Below are 15,755 nucleotides of genomic sequence, written 5' to 3' on the forward strand. Positions count from 1 at the left end.
GAGAGAATGGCTAAGGGCTTCGCCCCAGGTGATCAGCTGAAATGACCCAGGTAAAAGACCTGGATTGATCTCGGGAGGAGACTTATATAGTTAACAAGGGGGGGATGTGGTCCCATTTGATAGGTAAAATGGGGGGGGGGGATACTGTTTCAGTATATCTTTTATTAAACTGAGGTTACAGCAGTGCGCATGTCAACACATCACATCCGGTCAAGCACCACTAGGTGTCCCTCTAACACAGGCTATAAACATATGCCTGTAACATCTCCTTTCCTTTAGCTGTTTGCAAATAATGATATGCTTGCATCTTGTTTATCAATCACAACTTCAAATGACATTCTAACATAACATTGCCCAACTGTTTCTTTTTTTTCTTTTTTCAAAGTCCAGTCATCATAATAACATTACTTCGATGACATTCTAACATAACATTGCCCAACTTTACTCTAAAAAAAAAAAATTACAAGTCCAGTCGTTGTGGTGGCCGTGACAGGCGGCCACTCCGTGAGTAGACACCATGGCCTGCCGTGTCAGTACCCCTTGTCGTCACGCCCGTCACCGGTGTCCTCGGTGCGTGTGGCGTGCAGGGATGTTCCTCGCCACCTACCTCCCCTTGACTTGGGACAATCTGCGTCCCGGCAGAGGCTGTCACTCCAGTGACATGAGCTTGGTCAGGACTGCTTTGCTCCGGCCGTAGTATGTCCGACTGTTGTGCTTGGGCTGAGCGCTCCGCAACACGCAGATCCACTCGGTTGCGTCTGTAGTGTGTGCCGTCCACATCCACCACAAATGAGCGAGGAGCGACCCTCTGGAGGCATTGGCCCAGGCGCCACCTCCCTGTGCGATCACCGGGCAGAGGCTTCATCCTTATGTGATCTCCAACATTAAGCTCTGGAAGGTCCCTGGCAGCCGTGTCGTAGAATGATTTTGCGATCCGCCTTTTCCACCGCAGCTTCTCTGCTACTCCGTCCACCACCCGTGGTAGAAGCAGGCTGTCTGTGACCGGCAGTGAAGTCTTGAGCCTGCGTGCCATTAAGCGCTGGGCCGGGCTGCTGTCCATCCCCTCGGTGGGTGTGTTACGCCAGTGAAGGATGGCCAACCATGTATCCGTGCCATCCAATTTTGCCCGCTTACAGAGTGATTTGACAATCTTAACGGCCGACTCCGCCTTGCCATTGGATTGAGGATGTCGGGGTGAAGACGTGACATGGGAAAAACCCCAGCTCGCTGCAAACCTCCTGAACCGCTCGCATGCAAACTGTGGGCCATTATCTGAGATCACCCTGTCTGGCTGTCCATAACGTGCAAACTGAGCTTTGCATCGTGTGATGAGTGTGTCAGCAGACAGATCCGGCAGATGATCGATTTCCCAGAAGTCTGAGTATTGATCTACAATGATAAGATAGTCCTTTCCCGCATATGAGAAAACGTCCATGCTTACTGCTTGCCACGGGCGTGCTGGTATGTCATGCGACATCATAGATTCCTTCTGCTGGACTCGTGCATACTCGTTGCATGCGGAGCAGTTTGCCACAAAGTCCTTTATTTCCGCTCTCATGTTTGGCCAGAAAAGGGTATCCCTGGCCCGCCTGTAACATGCCTCCCCACCAATGTGGCTAGTGTGTATGCGTTTGAGCAGTTCAGACCTCATGGCTTTTGGTATAATGACACACTGTCCCCTGTATAACACCCCATCTTGAACACTCAGCTCGTCTCTGAAGGGCCAGTATTCCCGCACTGCCAGTGGGGTGTCCTCTTTAAAGTCTGGCCAGCCACTGAGAATCACAGACGCCAGCTCCTGGAGCACATTATCTGTCTCTGTGTGCTGCACAATCTGGCCAAATCTAAAAGCTGTAACATTCAGGTGCTGCGCCTGGTCCAGTTGTGAATACTCTGCCTGGGTGCTGTCCACAGCGCACACAGCATGCTGCACGTACGGGGTGTCAGACCCATGGCACGGCAGGGTGGCCCTGCTCAGGGTGTCGCTGACATACATCTCGGGGCCAGGCTTGTAGACCACATCAAGATTATAGTTCTGCAGCTGCAGCAACATACCCTGGAGACGTTTCGGTGCACTCAGGAGGGGCTTCTTGAATATTGTGATCAGCGGCTTATGGTCAGTCTCTGCAGTGATAGTGTTCCTGCCATATAGGTACTGGTGGAATCTCTGGCAGGCGAAGACTATGCTCAGACACTCTTTCTCGATCTGAGCGTAGTTTTGCTCTGTCTGCGTCAGTGCCCTCGAGGCGAAAGCCACGGGCTGTCCCCCTTGCAACAAACAGCCCCCCAGCCCGGTCATGCTGGCGTCGCTCTGGATCGTAACAGGCTTTGTGATGTCATAATATTTGAGTACAGGTGTGCTGGTGACCATTCGCTTCACTTCACGCACCGCATCTTCGTGTTTTGGCAACCAATGCCACATGACGTCTTTATCCAAGAGCCTGCAGAGCGGCTCACAGACCTCAAAGAGTTTTGGCAGAAACCTTGCTAGATACGTCACAAATCCAATAAAGCGCTGCACCGCTTTCACGTCTGTGGGCGTCGGCATTTCCAGCACGGCACGTGTTTTCTCTGGGTCAATTTTCAGTCCCTCCGCAGACAGTATGTGGCCGTGGAAGTGTACGGCCTTGAGTTTGAATTGCAGCTTGCGCTCACTCAGCCTGAGTCCCACTGCTCTGCATCGTTCCATGAGAGCACTCAAGTTTTTGTCGTGGTCCAGTTCGGCTTCGGCATCCGTATCACCACATCCGACCACCAGGATGTCATCAGCGATCGGTTCGATACCGGCCAAGCCCGTTAGCAGCTCATGTTGTTTGCGCTGATATATCTCAGGCGCAACAGAGACTCCGAAAGGGAGCTTGAGCCATCTCATCCGACCCCACGGCGTCCAAAAGGTCGTCAGACGGCTGCTCTCGTCGTCAAGTTTGCACTGTAAAAAGGCATCGCGAGCATCCGCCAGTGTGAAGAGGCGGGCCTTTGGCAACTTGTACAACACATCTTCCAGTGTAGGCATATGTTAGTGAGACCTCCGCAGCGCTTGGTTGAGAGGCTTCGGGTCGATACAAATCCTTATTTTATCTGGCTTTGCCACCGTCACCATGTTACTTATCCATGGTGTGGGCTCAGTCACAGGCGTGATGTTGCCGACCCTGACATGTCTGTCAAGTTCCTCCTTGACTCTCTCCTTCAGAGCCACTGGGACATTCCTTGGTGCGCACTGCACCGGCACCACTTCAGGATCCAGCTCAAAGTGTATCACTCCCGGGACCGACTCGATTGGGTCATTAAAAACATCATGATAGTCTCTCAGCAGCTGAACTTTTGTGAGGGGCATAGGTGGACTTATATCAACTTTATTAAGTTCATCCGGAACCGTGAAGCTCACGAGGCCCAGACGTTCGCACGTGCTCCCCCCGAGAAGAGGCTTCTGCTCGGTGTCGACTACCTCAAATGTGAGATTGTGCTTTTCTCCGCGGATGACACATTCAGTGTGAAATTTTCCCAATGATGGCATGATTTCCCCAGAGTATAGTTTCAACCTGGCCGTGCTCTGGTGTAGCGCCGCTCTGGGTGACAGCTTCTCTTTAATCCTGCGGCCCATGACATTGCAGGTAGAGCCTGTGTCCAGCTGGCACTGCTGCTTTTTTTTATTTAGGCTTAGATTCACAAACCACTTGCGCCCCTGCTGGGCCTTTGCAGTATTTACACATTCAGTGACTTGAAACAGTCTATCATCTGTATCTGAGTATTCCCCCTTCTTGTCATCATCTTCAAGCACATTTATCTTTTTTACTCTGTCAGACCTGCTACCAGCCTGGCATACCTTGGCAAAGTGATTTGCTATGCCACATATCCGGCAGGTTTTACTATAGGCTGGGCACTGCTCTCTGCCCCGTTTGTGGCTCCCCCCACAATATTTACAGCTCCACTGGGGCTCCCTCTCCGCTGGCGCCGCCCTCCTTTGAAATGCGCGCCTCTCGCTCTGTCTGTCAGCGGCATTCACACTGTCTGTCTGCGCTGGCGGGGCCATCACCCTTATATGTCTCTCGGTCAGTTCAGCGAGCCGACAGATTTCAGTCGCCGCTAGTAACGTTAACTCACGTTCCCGCAGTAAGCGCCTCCTGGTGCCTTCATTTGCGACACCCAGCACAAGCCTGTCCCGAATCAGCTCGTCCTTCAGTGCGCGGTATTCACATGCTGACGCTCTCTCCTTTAGCCTCGTCAGGAAACAGTCTATTGGCTCATCAGTCTCCTGTTTGCAACATCCAAACATGTATCTTTCATAGATCACATTCTTCGCCGGCTTGAAATGATCCCTCAATGCGCGCAAAATATTATCTGGGTCCTTACGTTGATCATCCGTCAACGCGAGGCTGTGTGTATAAACATGACGGCACTCACTTCCCATTAGCCGTCTCAGCGTGGCTGCTTGAACTGGCTTCGGCTTTTCATTCAGACCGGTAGCTAGCAAAAAATCATCAAACTCTGCCCTGAAAACATCCCAGTTCTTCGCCAAATCCCCAGACATGCGCATGCCCTCGGGCGCTGGGATGCTGTTGCTCGCCATGGCGTGGTTTTATTCCTTATACGTTTATTTCTTTCGGAGCTCCCGCTTCTGACACCATGTTTCAGTATATCTTTTATTAAACTGAGGTTACAGCAGTGCGCATGTCAACACATCACATTTGGTCAAGCACCACTAGGTGTCCCTCTAACACAGGCTATAAACATATGCCTGTAACAGATACAGGTTTGGGGAGAGGGGCACAGGATTGGGGAGAAAGGGGGGGGGGCACAGGATTGGGGAGAAAGGGGAGGGGAATGTCTTATTCCACAGAGAGGGGGGGGGGGCACAGGTAAGGGGACACAGGGGAGGGGAATATCTTTACATGAGAACATTATATTATACCACAGTATCTAGCTGGCTAGCTACTGATATCAACAAATGCTCCAGCAATAGTCGACTCGAGTGCATAATACCTCCGTTCCCTCGTTAGCTAGCTCACGTTAGCTAGCTCACGTTAGCTAGCTCACGTTAGATCTATATGTCCCAGTAAACAAAATTGTCTTAACGTTACATAGCGGGCTAGCAGTAGCTACAGATAGCCCCTGATATCAATGTCTTATAACATTGATTCAATGCGTATTGTAGCTGAGGGCATGTTGAATGTGATTTGACCAAAGAACCCTAACATTATACCAATAGGGTCCAGCTGCAGCGCCGGAGAATCCTTGCATGCTGAATGTAGAGTATTAGTATAGGGTCCCGCTGCAGCACAGGAGAATCCTTTTTGGAGCTGGAGGCTACTAGAGTACACACAGACAGTGGAGCTGTTTGCAGATAGCGAGCATTTTGACTTATTGCGTGGTGGCGATGTCTCGCAGATAATACAACTACAAGTATGATTATATAATATATATTTTATTTAAAAAAAAAATTATATAAAATATATATATATATATATATTTTTTTTTTAATCAAAAAAAATTTGGCAGGTAAGAAATATGCTTGGCGGGTAGATTCTTCCCATCTACCCGCCACTGGCCGGTGAGTCAAAAAGTTAATTTCGCTCCCTGCACACCAGTAGTCCGTACGTGAGTACACTCTCTACTGCGCAGTAGTAGAAGTTGGCCATCAGTCCCTGTGGATCACCTCAAAAGCCCTGTTGTAAGTTCCGTCCATAAAACCAATGTGACTAGTAGCTAGCGACAGGACACGCTTTCATTGAGTGAAGTGGATATCATCAGATAGACTAGCTAATAGTATCTAGATAAATCACAACTTTACAATCATGTACAATCGAAGCCAGGGTTTAATTTTTTGTTTCATAGAATTCCAACTAAAGATCCGGACCGGATGAAGCTATGGCTACTTGCTCTGAACATAGCGTGTTTGCTCAGAGCATTTTGCACAAGATGACTATTGTGAAAAATGGAACTTAGAACCAGAACCATGAGACTTTTTCTGAAGGATACGGCCATCCCATCCATTGGCATCGCACAGAGGAGAAAGTGAAACACTGCCAACCATGGCTGTGGTAAGTGTTGTATTATGTTTTTAGATGAAAGGCTGTATTCCATCTGTCTAATGTTAGCTAATATTGTGAGACTTGATGAATAGGACATAACTTTGCTGGACTATCCTAGTATAATCCTCAGCGGTCCCTGCATCCCCCTTTCGCGTGTTTAGGTAGTCTGTTTAGGTGGGAGTCAGACACACAGATAGTAGTTCCTAGTAGTTGAATGTAAAGTTGTGATTTATCTAGAAGATACTATTAGCTGCTAGTCTATCTGATGATATCCACTTCACTCAATGAAAGCGTGTCCTGTCGCTAGCTACTAGTCATATTGGTTTTATTGGCGGAAGTTACAAGGGTCTTTTTTTTTTTTTTTTTTATATAATCTTTTTTCCCCTCCTTTTTCCTCAGTTTTTCTCCCATCCCAATGTTAGTCATTATGCCAATTCCCAATCCCCTTCCTGGTCGCTGTGCACCTACCCACTACAGTCGGTCTGGTAGAGTGGAGGCTATCACATGCTTCCTCCGACACATGTGTAGTCAATCAACCGCTTCTTTTCACCTGGCAGCGCGGACTCTCACTGAGAGGGTGTAACACTACCCCCCTTAGATCCTTTCCTCGCTGTGCAGGCGCCCCGACCGAACTGTAGGAGTCGCTGTTTACAACGACCAGGACCCACCCACGGCTTTCCCACCCTCTAACACTGCCAATTGTGTTAGTATGACGGCCGGCCAAGCCGGAAGCAACGCAGAGAGCTGGGCTCGATACCAGTATCTCCTGCGTTGGTGGCGAGCGCCTTGCCCACTGCGCCACCCAGCCGCCCGTTTACAAGGGCCTTTTGAGCTGATGCATGAAATCACTGTGCCCAGGCAGTAGTGGTTCGGCAATTCTTTTTTTATAAAAAATTTTATATGTATCTGCTTAGAAAACGAAAATGTCTACCGGTAATTTAACATTTGTATTTCTCTATGTGGTAAATACACAGGTCACAACATGTTTACAGGAAAGTTTTGGAGTTGTATTTGGAGTGTGTTTCGTGAACTAGGCTACATGGAGGAACCTACTTCCAGTGAATGACGCTAAGCTAGGCTAACGGCGCGGGTGTTCCTGACACCTAATGCATGCACAGAGAATAAAAGGGTATGTATCTGCTTGTTTAACTCCAGGGTAGATGGCAAATAAGCTCATTTCCCAAAAAGTTGGTGTGTTCCTTTAAGGTAGGGGTGGGTTTATACATGTTTCTAGGGAGCCCTGTTTTCACAATGCAGTGGAGAGTGTTGTGACTGACCTTGGCTATTCTGATGGAGGAAACCCAGAGAGACAACGTGTGTTCATCCTCACAGCACAGAAACCTGATGTACTGGGACTCCTTTTGGATACAGGGATGCTGGGAAAACAACACAAGTCAAACGTCAGAATAATGCACCTGGAACATGTGTCGTGTCTGAAAACCTTTGTGTACCTGATGCGTGTTGCTTTTTAACAGCGGAGGAGTGCAAGAATGTGACAATGTGACCATGTGACCGCGGCAGCGCGAGAGAGCGGCAGTGCGGAAATAGGCTGTCTATTGCCATTCTCTAAGACAAACGCTAACCTTAACCAGCTCCTTAACAGCGCCTAAACTTAACCTTTCTAACCTTAACCAACTCCGAAACAATGCCTAACCTTAACCTTAACCTTAACCATGCCTAACCTTAACCTTAACCATAGAAAGAATATTGCCATTCTCTAAGACAAACTCTAACCTTAACCAGCTCCTTAACAGCGCCTAAACTTAACCTTTCTAACCTTAACCAACTCCGAAACAATGCCTAACCTTAACCTTAACCTTAACCATGCCTAACCTTAACCGGCGAAAGAATACACGAAAAAAAAAAAAAAATTGATGGGATTCGAACTTGAAACCAACGGACCGCAGGACCGCCGCGCTGCCAGGTGAGCTAAGCTTCGAATGAGAATCATGGCGGTTTACGGCTAAATAATGCTGCAAGCTCTGCGGTTGCCGCGCCTGCCGCGGGGCGTGTCGCAGCCAATCAGGGAAAACGCGGAAGCATTCGGCGCACTCCTCCGCTGTTAATAAGCAATAGGCGTACCTGATATAGGCCTACTTCGGCAGATATCTCTATGGCAGGTATCTCCCAAACTAAGCGAATCACATCAAAACTAACTGGATAGATAGATAGCACTTCAGGTAAAGGAGAAAATATGTTTGTTTGTTTTTATTTAGTCTGAACTGCCCCTTTAACTTGAATTTACTTAACCCCCTTTATCCTTGGGGTCCTTTTGACCCCAGCAGTTTAAATCTCCAGAAAATTGGTGGATTTTTTTTTTTTTTTGTCAAATCAGTTGTTCACTTTTGGTGAGTTGTTTCTATACAATTCAGTTATATGACATTTAGGTATGACACAGGACTACACAAGCATTTTTAGTATAGAAATGTGTCAACAGACTAAAGCAGGGAACCACAATATTTTGCATATGAATTATGCAGAATGTAATATCATAACTGTCTATTACTTTTCTTGCAATTGAGCCAATTTTCCTTAGGTACGGTTTTGAGGTGTGTGAAAATACATTCACAAAAAGTATGGGTTACTGAATGCTGAACTGCACTGTTATAATCACTAAGCCATTGTAAGACCTTACCTGTGTCCCTGTATCACTTGTCTCTGCTGCCCTTTGATTAAAAAACGTCCCTATGGCCATTTTCCTTTTTTTTTGGGCATATTTCAGTTCTATGTCGTTATGGCTTGCTCAGCACCTGTCTGCATATATCTCGCTTCAGCGTATATACACTGAATAAAAAATTCCACCATGTACCTTTACATGCCAGCATTCATCTGGCCACACCCCCATCCGCTTACCTACATAAGCAGGGGTGGGGCCACATACTCATCTCCTTCTCAAATTTCATCACAAGCTTAGTGCTGCTCACATGCCCACTTGACGTGAAGAAAAATATTTAGTCTGAGGAAAGGAAAACAGAAGAACAAGGAGATACGTTGACATCATATCTTTATTTTCTCTCTCACTATTTTCGAGAAAATACGGCGATATTGTCTTCGTTACTGGAGTGTCTGGATCATTCCGACCTTCAACGGTTTTTTCGTATTAGGAGCTCACGCCGCTAACATGCTTCCCAACTACAATCCTCCTTGCTGCGGCTGCTGGACTGTAGGACGCACCGACTATTGTGAGAAGCGGTTGTTTCCAGGTTGGGTACGTACTGTTTTGCTTGCGAGCTCTGATTGTTGTTGATGCTGTGGGGGTTGGCTAACAATTTACGAAACGCCGAATCCAGGCTAGGGTCCTCTGCTCGGCTTAAACGGCGGTCGGGGGATCTTGGTCTGACCCCCATGATGGCTACTCTAGTGGGCCGCGCTAGGTCCTGGTGATCCCAGGATTCTAGAGCGGATGCTTCTCTGTCCCGTGCAGGCCCCATCTTTCATATACAAATGAAAGTATACCCTAACGAGGAAATGTGGGCATAGGATCTTCTTTATCGGAAGTTCCATGCTCAAAGGGCCCCGTGTATGTCTGGATCACCGTTGACAACTGTGTTCTGACATTTCTTTTTCTTTTCCCTGTTAGGGGAGGGATTGGGACAGCGGCCTGTCTGAAGTGTGGCTTGTTATGTCATTGTATACAGTTCAGGTGATAGCTGCTTAGCTTGCGTGCTAGTTGTGGACTACTGTGTTAGCCAGTCAACTGTTAGCTGCGCAGCTGTTAGCTGTGGCGTTAGCTTGCTGTGTTTACCAGGCTGGTATACGTTAGCTTGTTGCTATCAGCCGAATGGCTGTTAGCTTAATGCTACACTGTTGAACGTTTTCTGTGACTATAACATGCCTTAAACACTCTGACTACGACGTCATCTTTGACAGAGGATGTTAGTCGAATCTACCGGGAGCCCGGCCGGCGAGGACTGCGTCAACATGGAGAACCGTAGCGGCTGGGTGGCGCAGCAACGCTGCCCTCGTCGTCAACACAGGAATGCTGTGTTTAACGTCGGTGCCCCGTTAGCCAAATTGCAGTTCGCTTGGCCTGCGCTCACGGTAGGAAGGTCCCGACCGGACCTTAAACACTTCTTCTTCCTTCCCTTCTAAATGTTTTGTAATAACAATGTTTTCCAAAACGGGTGTTGCTGCAATACATTTAGGATACGACGCGTGTTGTGTGTGAATTGTCTTGTCACTGGTATAGCTTCTCTCTCCATACAAATCGGGTTGTTGCCACATGCAGAGAGGACGAGCCACATGCGTGTAACGCATTTGTTAATTTCATTATAGGTTATTATAGCCTACATTTAGTTATAATCAATAATATGCATTACTATGTGACACGGCAGTCAACCAACAGTTGCATATGATTAAAAATGTCAACACTCACTCACCCCGTCTCTCGTTGTGCCTATCCGTTTTGTACCTGCGACGGCTGCGAGAACAGCGACTTTAGTTGCTGGTTCGACTTTAATAGATCCCCATTGGAACAGGCGAGGCTCGCAACGGTAGCAGCAGACTGGGGATGCTCTTTGTGGTTCAATCAATAAATTAATAGTAAAAGTACGCTCGACATTTTTGTTTCTTTTCCGCGGGAGCCACCACGGCATCAGCGTCAGCGGTCTCTGTGACTTCAAGTTCAGAAGACTCATCTTCGTTGTCATTATTAGACCTGCTTGTGCTTGGTTTCATGAAATATTTACTAAGCTTAGCTTGTTTCGCCATCTCTCTCTCTTCCTCGTGTACCTGTTTGTCGTTATGGTGGCCAGAGCGTGCAGGCTCAAAAAAAAGAAAAATAAGTTTCACATCTGAGCGGCGCCATCCTATCAGAGTGAAGCAACAATTAAACTGAAAATGGAATTATTGTTTCGTTCATCGCATAGGCTATTTAATTTTAGCCGATTTTAATACAATTCAAATAATAAAATTGTGCTTAGAGGAATTATTTTCACCGGAGATTTAAATATTCGGACTTCAACATATTTTGCCGGTCAAATACCGGTAATTACCGGCTAACGGAAACGCTGGGCTTATCGTGTGTGCTTAGCAAGGCCTGTGGCCGATACATAATCGAGGATTCTGTATTCTCTCGTTATGAAAAACGGCGTTCCTCTGTAGCAAGAGTGTACTTGCCATTTTTTTTTGTGATAAAGGGTTGTATGTGTCTTGTGATCTACAACTGGGTTAGGTTGGCCACAGAAGCACATGTGTAAGTCTGGTATCGGGGCTCTTAAAGGGGCCCTCTCTATTCTGTGTTTTTTCCTTAGTAAAAATCAGATAGCAGGTTAGCACATGAGCTGTGTGAAGCTGTTAGACACTTCATGTAGCTGACTATGACTGTGTCATGTTCTTTTTTGTCATTACATCGTATCATGGGTGTGGGGTCGTAAAGGGGTGAACTGGTAATCCTTTCCTCCCCTTTTCTGATTGGTCAGGGGTTAAAACCTCCTGTCCTTCAAGGTTCCTGTCACGTTGCTGTTCGGCACGTTACAGGGTAAGAGGGGGGGGGGGGGGAGTTTCCTGGTCCCACGCCCTGGAAGATTGGGCGTGTGCACCGCAGAAATTCCCCCGCCATAGAGTACGTCACTGTGCGCTTCTCTGTTGGTAAGACTTCCGTGAGTTGTTCAGGTCCATATGATGGATCTGTTTCAGGGAGTTGTCAGAGCTCCTCCTCACGAAACTCTCCTTCCCTGTGAGGGAGCCTCCTCAGAGTTCAGAGCCTCCTCCTCAGATTGTCAAGGTGAGTAGAACTTCGAAGAGGAGTTAAGTCAAGTCAAGTAATTTATTTATATAGCACATTTAAAAGCACAAGAGCCAACCAAAGTGCTGTACAATCAAAGCTTAAAGTGGAAATGAAGCAGTGAGCAATGTGATCCTAGTTTGTTTGTTGTGTACCTTGTGTAAGACAGGGTTCTATAATCAAATGTGAAATCTATCTTATTTGTCTGAAAAATATAATATAATATCCCTGTTTTCAACATGGGCGCCGCCATTTTGTTGCTGACGTCATGGCTGACGTCATACCGCTGGTTGGGTGTATACACTCTGGTTAGCTGCCTATAGTGAATGGGTCAGTCAGCAAATAAAATGTTGCCTACAAAACAACGGGACCGCGGTGTTTCTGTTTGTATTGCTCCTGGCTGTTCAAACTAATTTTACCATGTGAGAGAGAGGAAAGTTGGTTAATTTCCACAAACTACCAGTGAAAAAAACAGTGTTGTTGACATGTTGGCTCGGGCTGGCTGCACTCAGGCGGCGCGACCAGCCTGTTGGACAGGGAAGGAGGATCTGCAGAGAACACTTCATTGCCTCGGATTATGTTGTTGGGGTGGGATGTTTGTCCAGAAGACCACTAATCAGCTGAAGCCGGACGCGGTTCCCTCGGTCTTCGACAGACAGACCGGCGTTAGCTCTCGGGAGCGATCGCTAGCTAGTTGGCACCAGCCGGGGACCGGCGTTAGCTCTCGGGAGCGATGGCTAGCTAGTTAGCACCAGCCGGCGACCGGCGTTAGCAACCGGAGCGTCGCGGAGCATTCAGCCTGCTGGCTACCTAGACCCACTTCAACCAGCGTCGCGGAGCATTCAGCCTGCTGGCTACACAGCTTGTCGGTGTGCTGGAGCCTCTGCAAGCTAACGGTAGCTGGCTACACAGCTTGTCGGTGTGCTGGAGCCTCTGCAAGCTAACGGTAGCTGGCTACACAGCTTGTCGGTGTGCTGGAGCCTCTGCAAGCTAACGGTAGCTGGCTCCAGACTCCAGCACACCGACAAGCTGTGTAGCCAGCGAGGCTGAATGCTCCGCGACGCTGGTTGAAGTGGGTCTAGGTAGCCAGCAGGCTGAATGCTCCGCGACGCTCCGGTTGCTAACGCCGGTCGCCGGCTGGTGCTAACTAGCTAGCCATCGCTCCCGAGAGCTAACGCCGGTCCCCGGCTGGTGCCAACTAGCTAGCGATCGCTCCCGAGAGCTAACGCCGGTCTGTCTGTCGAAGACCGAGGGAACCGCGTCCGGCTTCAGCTGATTAGTGGTCTTCTGGACAAACATCCCACCCCAACAACATAATCCGAGGCAATGAAGTGTTCTCTGCAGATCCTCCTTCCCTGTCCAACAGGCTGGTCGCGCCGCCTGAGTGCAGCCAGCCCGAGCCAACATGTCAACAACACTGTTTTTTTCACTGGTAGTTTGTGGAAATTAACCAACTTTCCTCTCTCTCACATGGTAAAATTAGTTTGAACAGCCAGGAGCAATACAAACAGAACCACCGCGGTCCCGTTGTTTTGTAGGCAACATTTTATTTACTGACTGACCCATTCACTATAGGCAGCTAACCAGCAGTGTATAAACCCAACCAGTGGCATGACGTCAGCAACAAAATGGCCGCGCCCATAATGCTAAATGCTTCAGAAATGTACACAACAAATCGTTTTTTCTTAGAAACTGCTTATTTTTATAACGTGACTTCTTCTGTGGCTTATCTAAATACTAATGTGATGCTATGAATATGTATTTATCGCACTGCTTCATTTCCACTTTAAAATCAATGTCCTAATATAAAATACACAAATACAAAAATACAAAAAGGCACAGCAGGACAAGACAGTACATTCAGAGAATAGGACAGTAGGACAACACACGGATAGGGGAACACAAAGTACAGTAGCACACAGGGGACAGAGGAGCATAAGAAGAGATACAAGAGGGAGGGGGCAGGATAAAATTACATGGGAGTGTGTGAGTTAGGGTGTGGGAGAATCAGGGTTTATTGAAGGCCAGGGAATAGAAGTGGGTTTTTAGACGGGCCTTAAATGTCTCCAGCGAGGGGGCAGATCGGATCTCCAGGGGAAGCTGGTTCCATAGCTTGGGGGCCACGGCCTTGAAGGAGCGATCGCCTCTCTTTTTGAGTCTGGTGCGGGGGGGGGACCAGCCGAGCCTGGTTGGAGGATCTTAGTGACCTAGGTGCTGCGTAGGGGGTGATGAGCTCTGTGATATATAGGGGTGCTGCACCCGATAGTGCCTTAAAGGTGAGGAGGAGGATTTTGAAGTCTATTCTAAGTGAGACTGGGAGCCAGTGTAGGGAGGCTAGGACTGGTGTGATGTGCTCTCTCTTTCTGGTGCCGGTAAGGAACCTAGCTGCAGAGTGCTGGACCATTTTGAGGTGGGACATGGCTGCCTGACTGATGCCGGTGTAGAGGGCATTGCAGTAGTCAAGGCGTGAAGTGATGAATGCATTGACTACCGTTTCCAGGTCGACGGGTGAAAGGATTGGTTTTATTTTACTGATGTTGCGGAGTTGGAAGAAGCATGATTTGACTACGGCATTTACCTGCCGGTCGAATTTGAGCTCTGGGTCAAAGATTACACCCAGGCTCAGGTGGGTGGAGAGTTGTCCTAGGCTGTTGGAGAGTGTTTTGGTGGAAGAGGGGGGGCCAAACAAAATGATCTCCGTTTTATTTTCATTTAGCTGTAAGAAGTTGAGGGCCATCCAGCTTTTTATGTCCCTAAGACAGTTTTTAAGAGAGTCTAGGTTAGCTGTGTCAGAGGGGTTGAGGGGAAGGTAGATTTGGGAGTCATCGGCATAAAAGTGATATGAAATGTTGTGTTTCTGGATGATTTCGGCCAGAGGGAGCATGTAGATGGAGAAGAGTATGGGGGCCAGGATGGAACCTTGGGGGACCCCATACGGTAGACTAGCTGTGGGGGAGGAGTGTCCACCCAAACTGACCGAAAAGGAACGGCTGCTCAAGTAGGATGCGAACCAGTTTAGGGCAGACCCCCCAATACCTAGCCTGTGTTCGAGACGATCGACCAGGGTGGAGTGGTCGACCGTGTCGAACGCGGCAGAGAGGTCCAGGAGGAGGAGCATGGCACAGCTACCTGAGTCAATGGTGAGAAGCAGGTCATTGTAGATTTTGACTAGTGCTGTCTCAGTGCTGTGCCCTGCCCTGAAACCTGACTGGAATTTGTCTAGGAGGTTGTTGTGATGTAGTACAATAGTTCTGCTCTATTGTGTGTGTATTCGATTCAATTCGAGTATTGAGTGTGTATTGGTTCAGTGCCTCCTCCTCGGAGAGCCCTAACCCAAATATTACATAGCTCAATGTTGCAATATATTATTTTCAATCTATACGGCTCGCGTGGGAAGTCTCTCTGGGGATTTCCGTCTCCTCCCTATGGGAGGGTGGTGGGATGTAAAAATGTAAACAATTTTTACCCTCAGCTGCGTCGCGAGGGATTCATGTCAGTCTGTGTTCTTTCTTTTTTGAATAAAAAGAGGAAGATACATGAAGCACGACGGCTCTGTGTCGTTCTCCCAGGCAACTTGGAGGAACAATGTTTTGGTGTCTTGCTAGACTATCCATTGATGTGTTTGGGTCTCGACGCATACATAGTGCTGGCTCGGTGTGTTTCTGTTAAAGAATCACACAGGGGCTAAGTGCGCCTTGGTTGCTTGTTAAAACAGCGTTTTTATAGGGCAACTGGGATGGAGTTTTGTCTCTTCCGAGCGCCAGTTTACTAGGTTGTCTCGATGAATTCTCGTTCATATCTGGGGGATGTTAACGGAATAGATCTGAACATAGGTAGAGGGGTCTCACGCCCTTGGGGTGGGCCACTGAGCACGGTCCAAATGGGACCGTCTGGGTGGCGCCCTCTTTTCATGTTTTAGATCGACACGCATACCTACCCCCTCTTCTGGAGTGGGCATGTCGGTGTGGTTAGGACACAGGACTGGTCTGGTCACGCTGGTC

General features: G+C 48.1%; 1 protein-coding gene across 1 annotated transcript in view; it reads right to left on the minus strand.

Moving 5' to 3' along the window:
• LOC311239416 (amyloid beta A4 precursor protein-binding family B member 1-interacting protein-like) overlaps positions 1 to 15,755 on the minus strand; it is a gene marked incomplete at its 5' end in the record, with an annotated part of 84,345 nt that overhangs the window by 18,331 nt on the left and 50,259 nt on the right. The window contains one exon of the mRNA XM_084327720.1: positions 7,307 to 7,405. Coding sequence (XP_084183846.1) covers positions 7,307 to 7,405 — 99 coding nt within the window. The remainder of the gene's footprint in view (positions 1 to 7,306; positions 7,406 to 15,755) is intronic.

Source organism: Notolepis coatsorum (genome assembly GCF_963971535.1).
Source record: "Notolepis coatsorum genome assembly, chromosome: 13".
Taxonomy (NCBI): Eukaryota; Metazoa; Chordata; class Actinopteri; order Aulopiformes; family Paralepididae; genus Notolepis; species Notolepis coatsorum.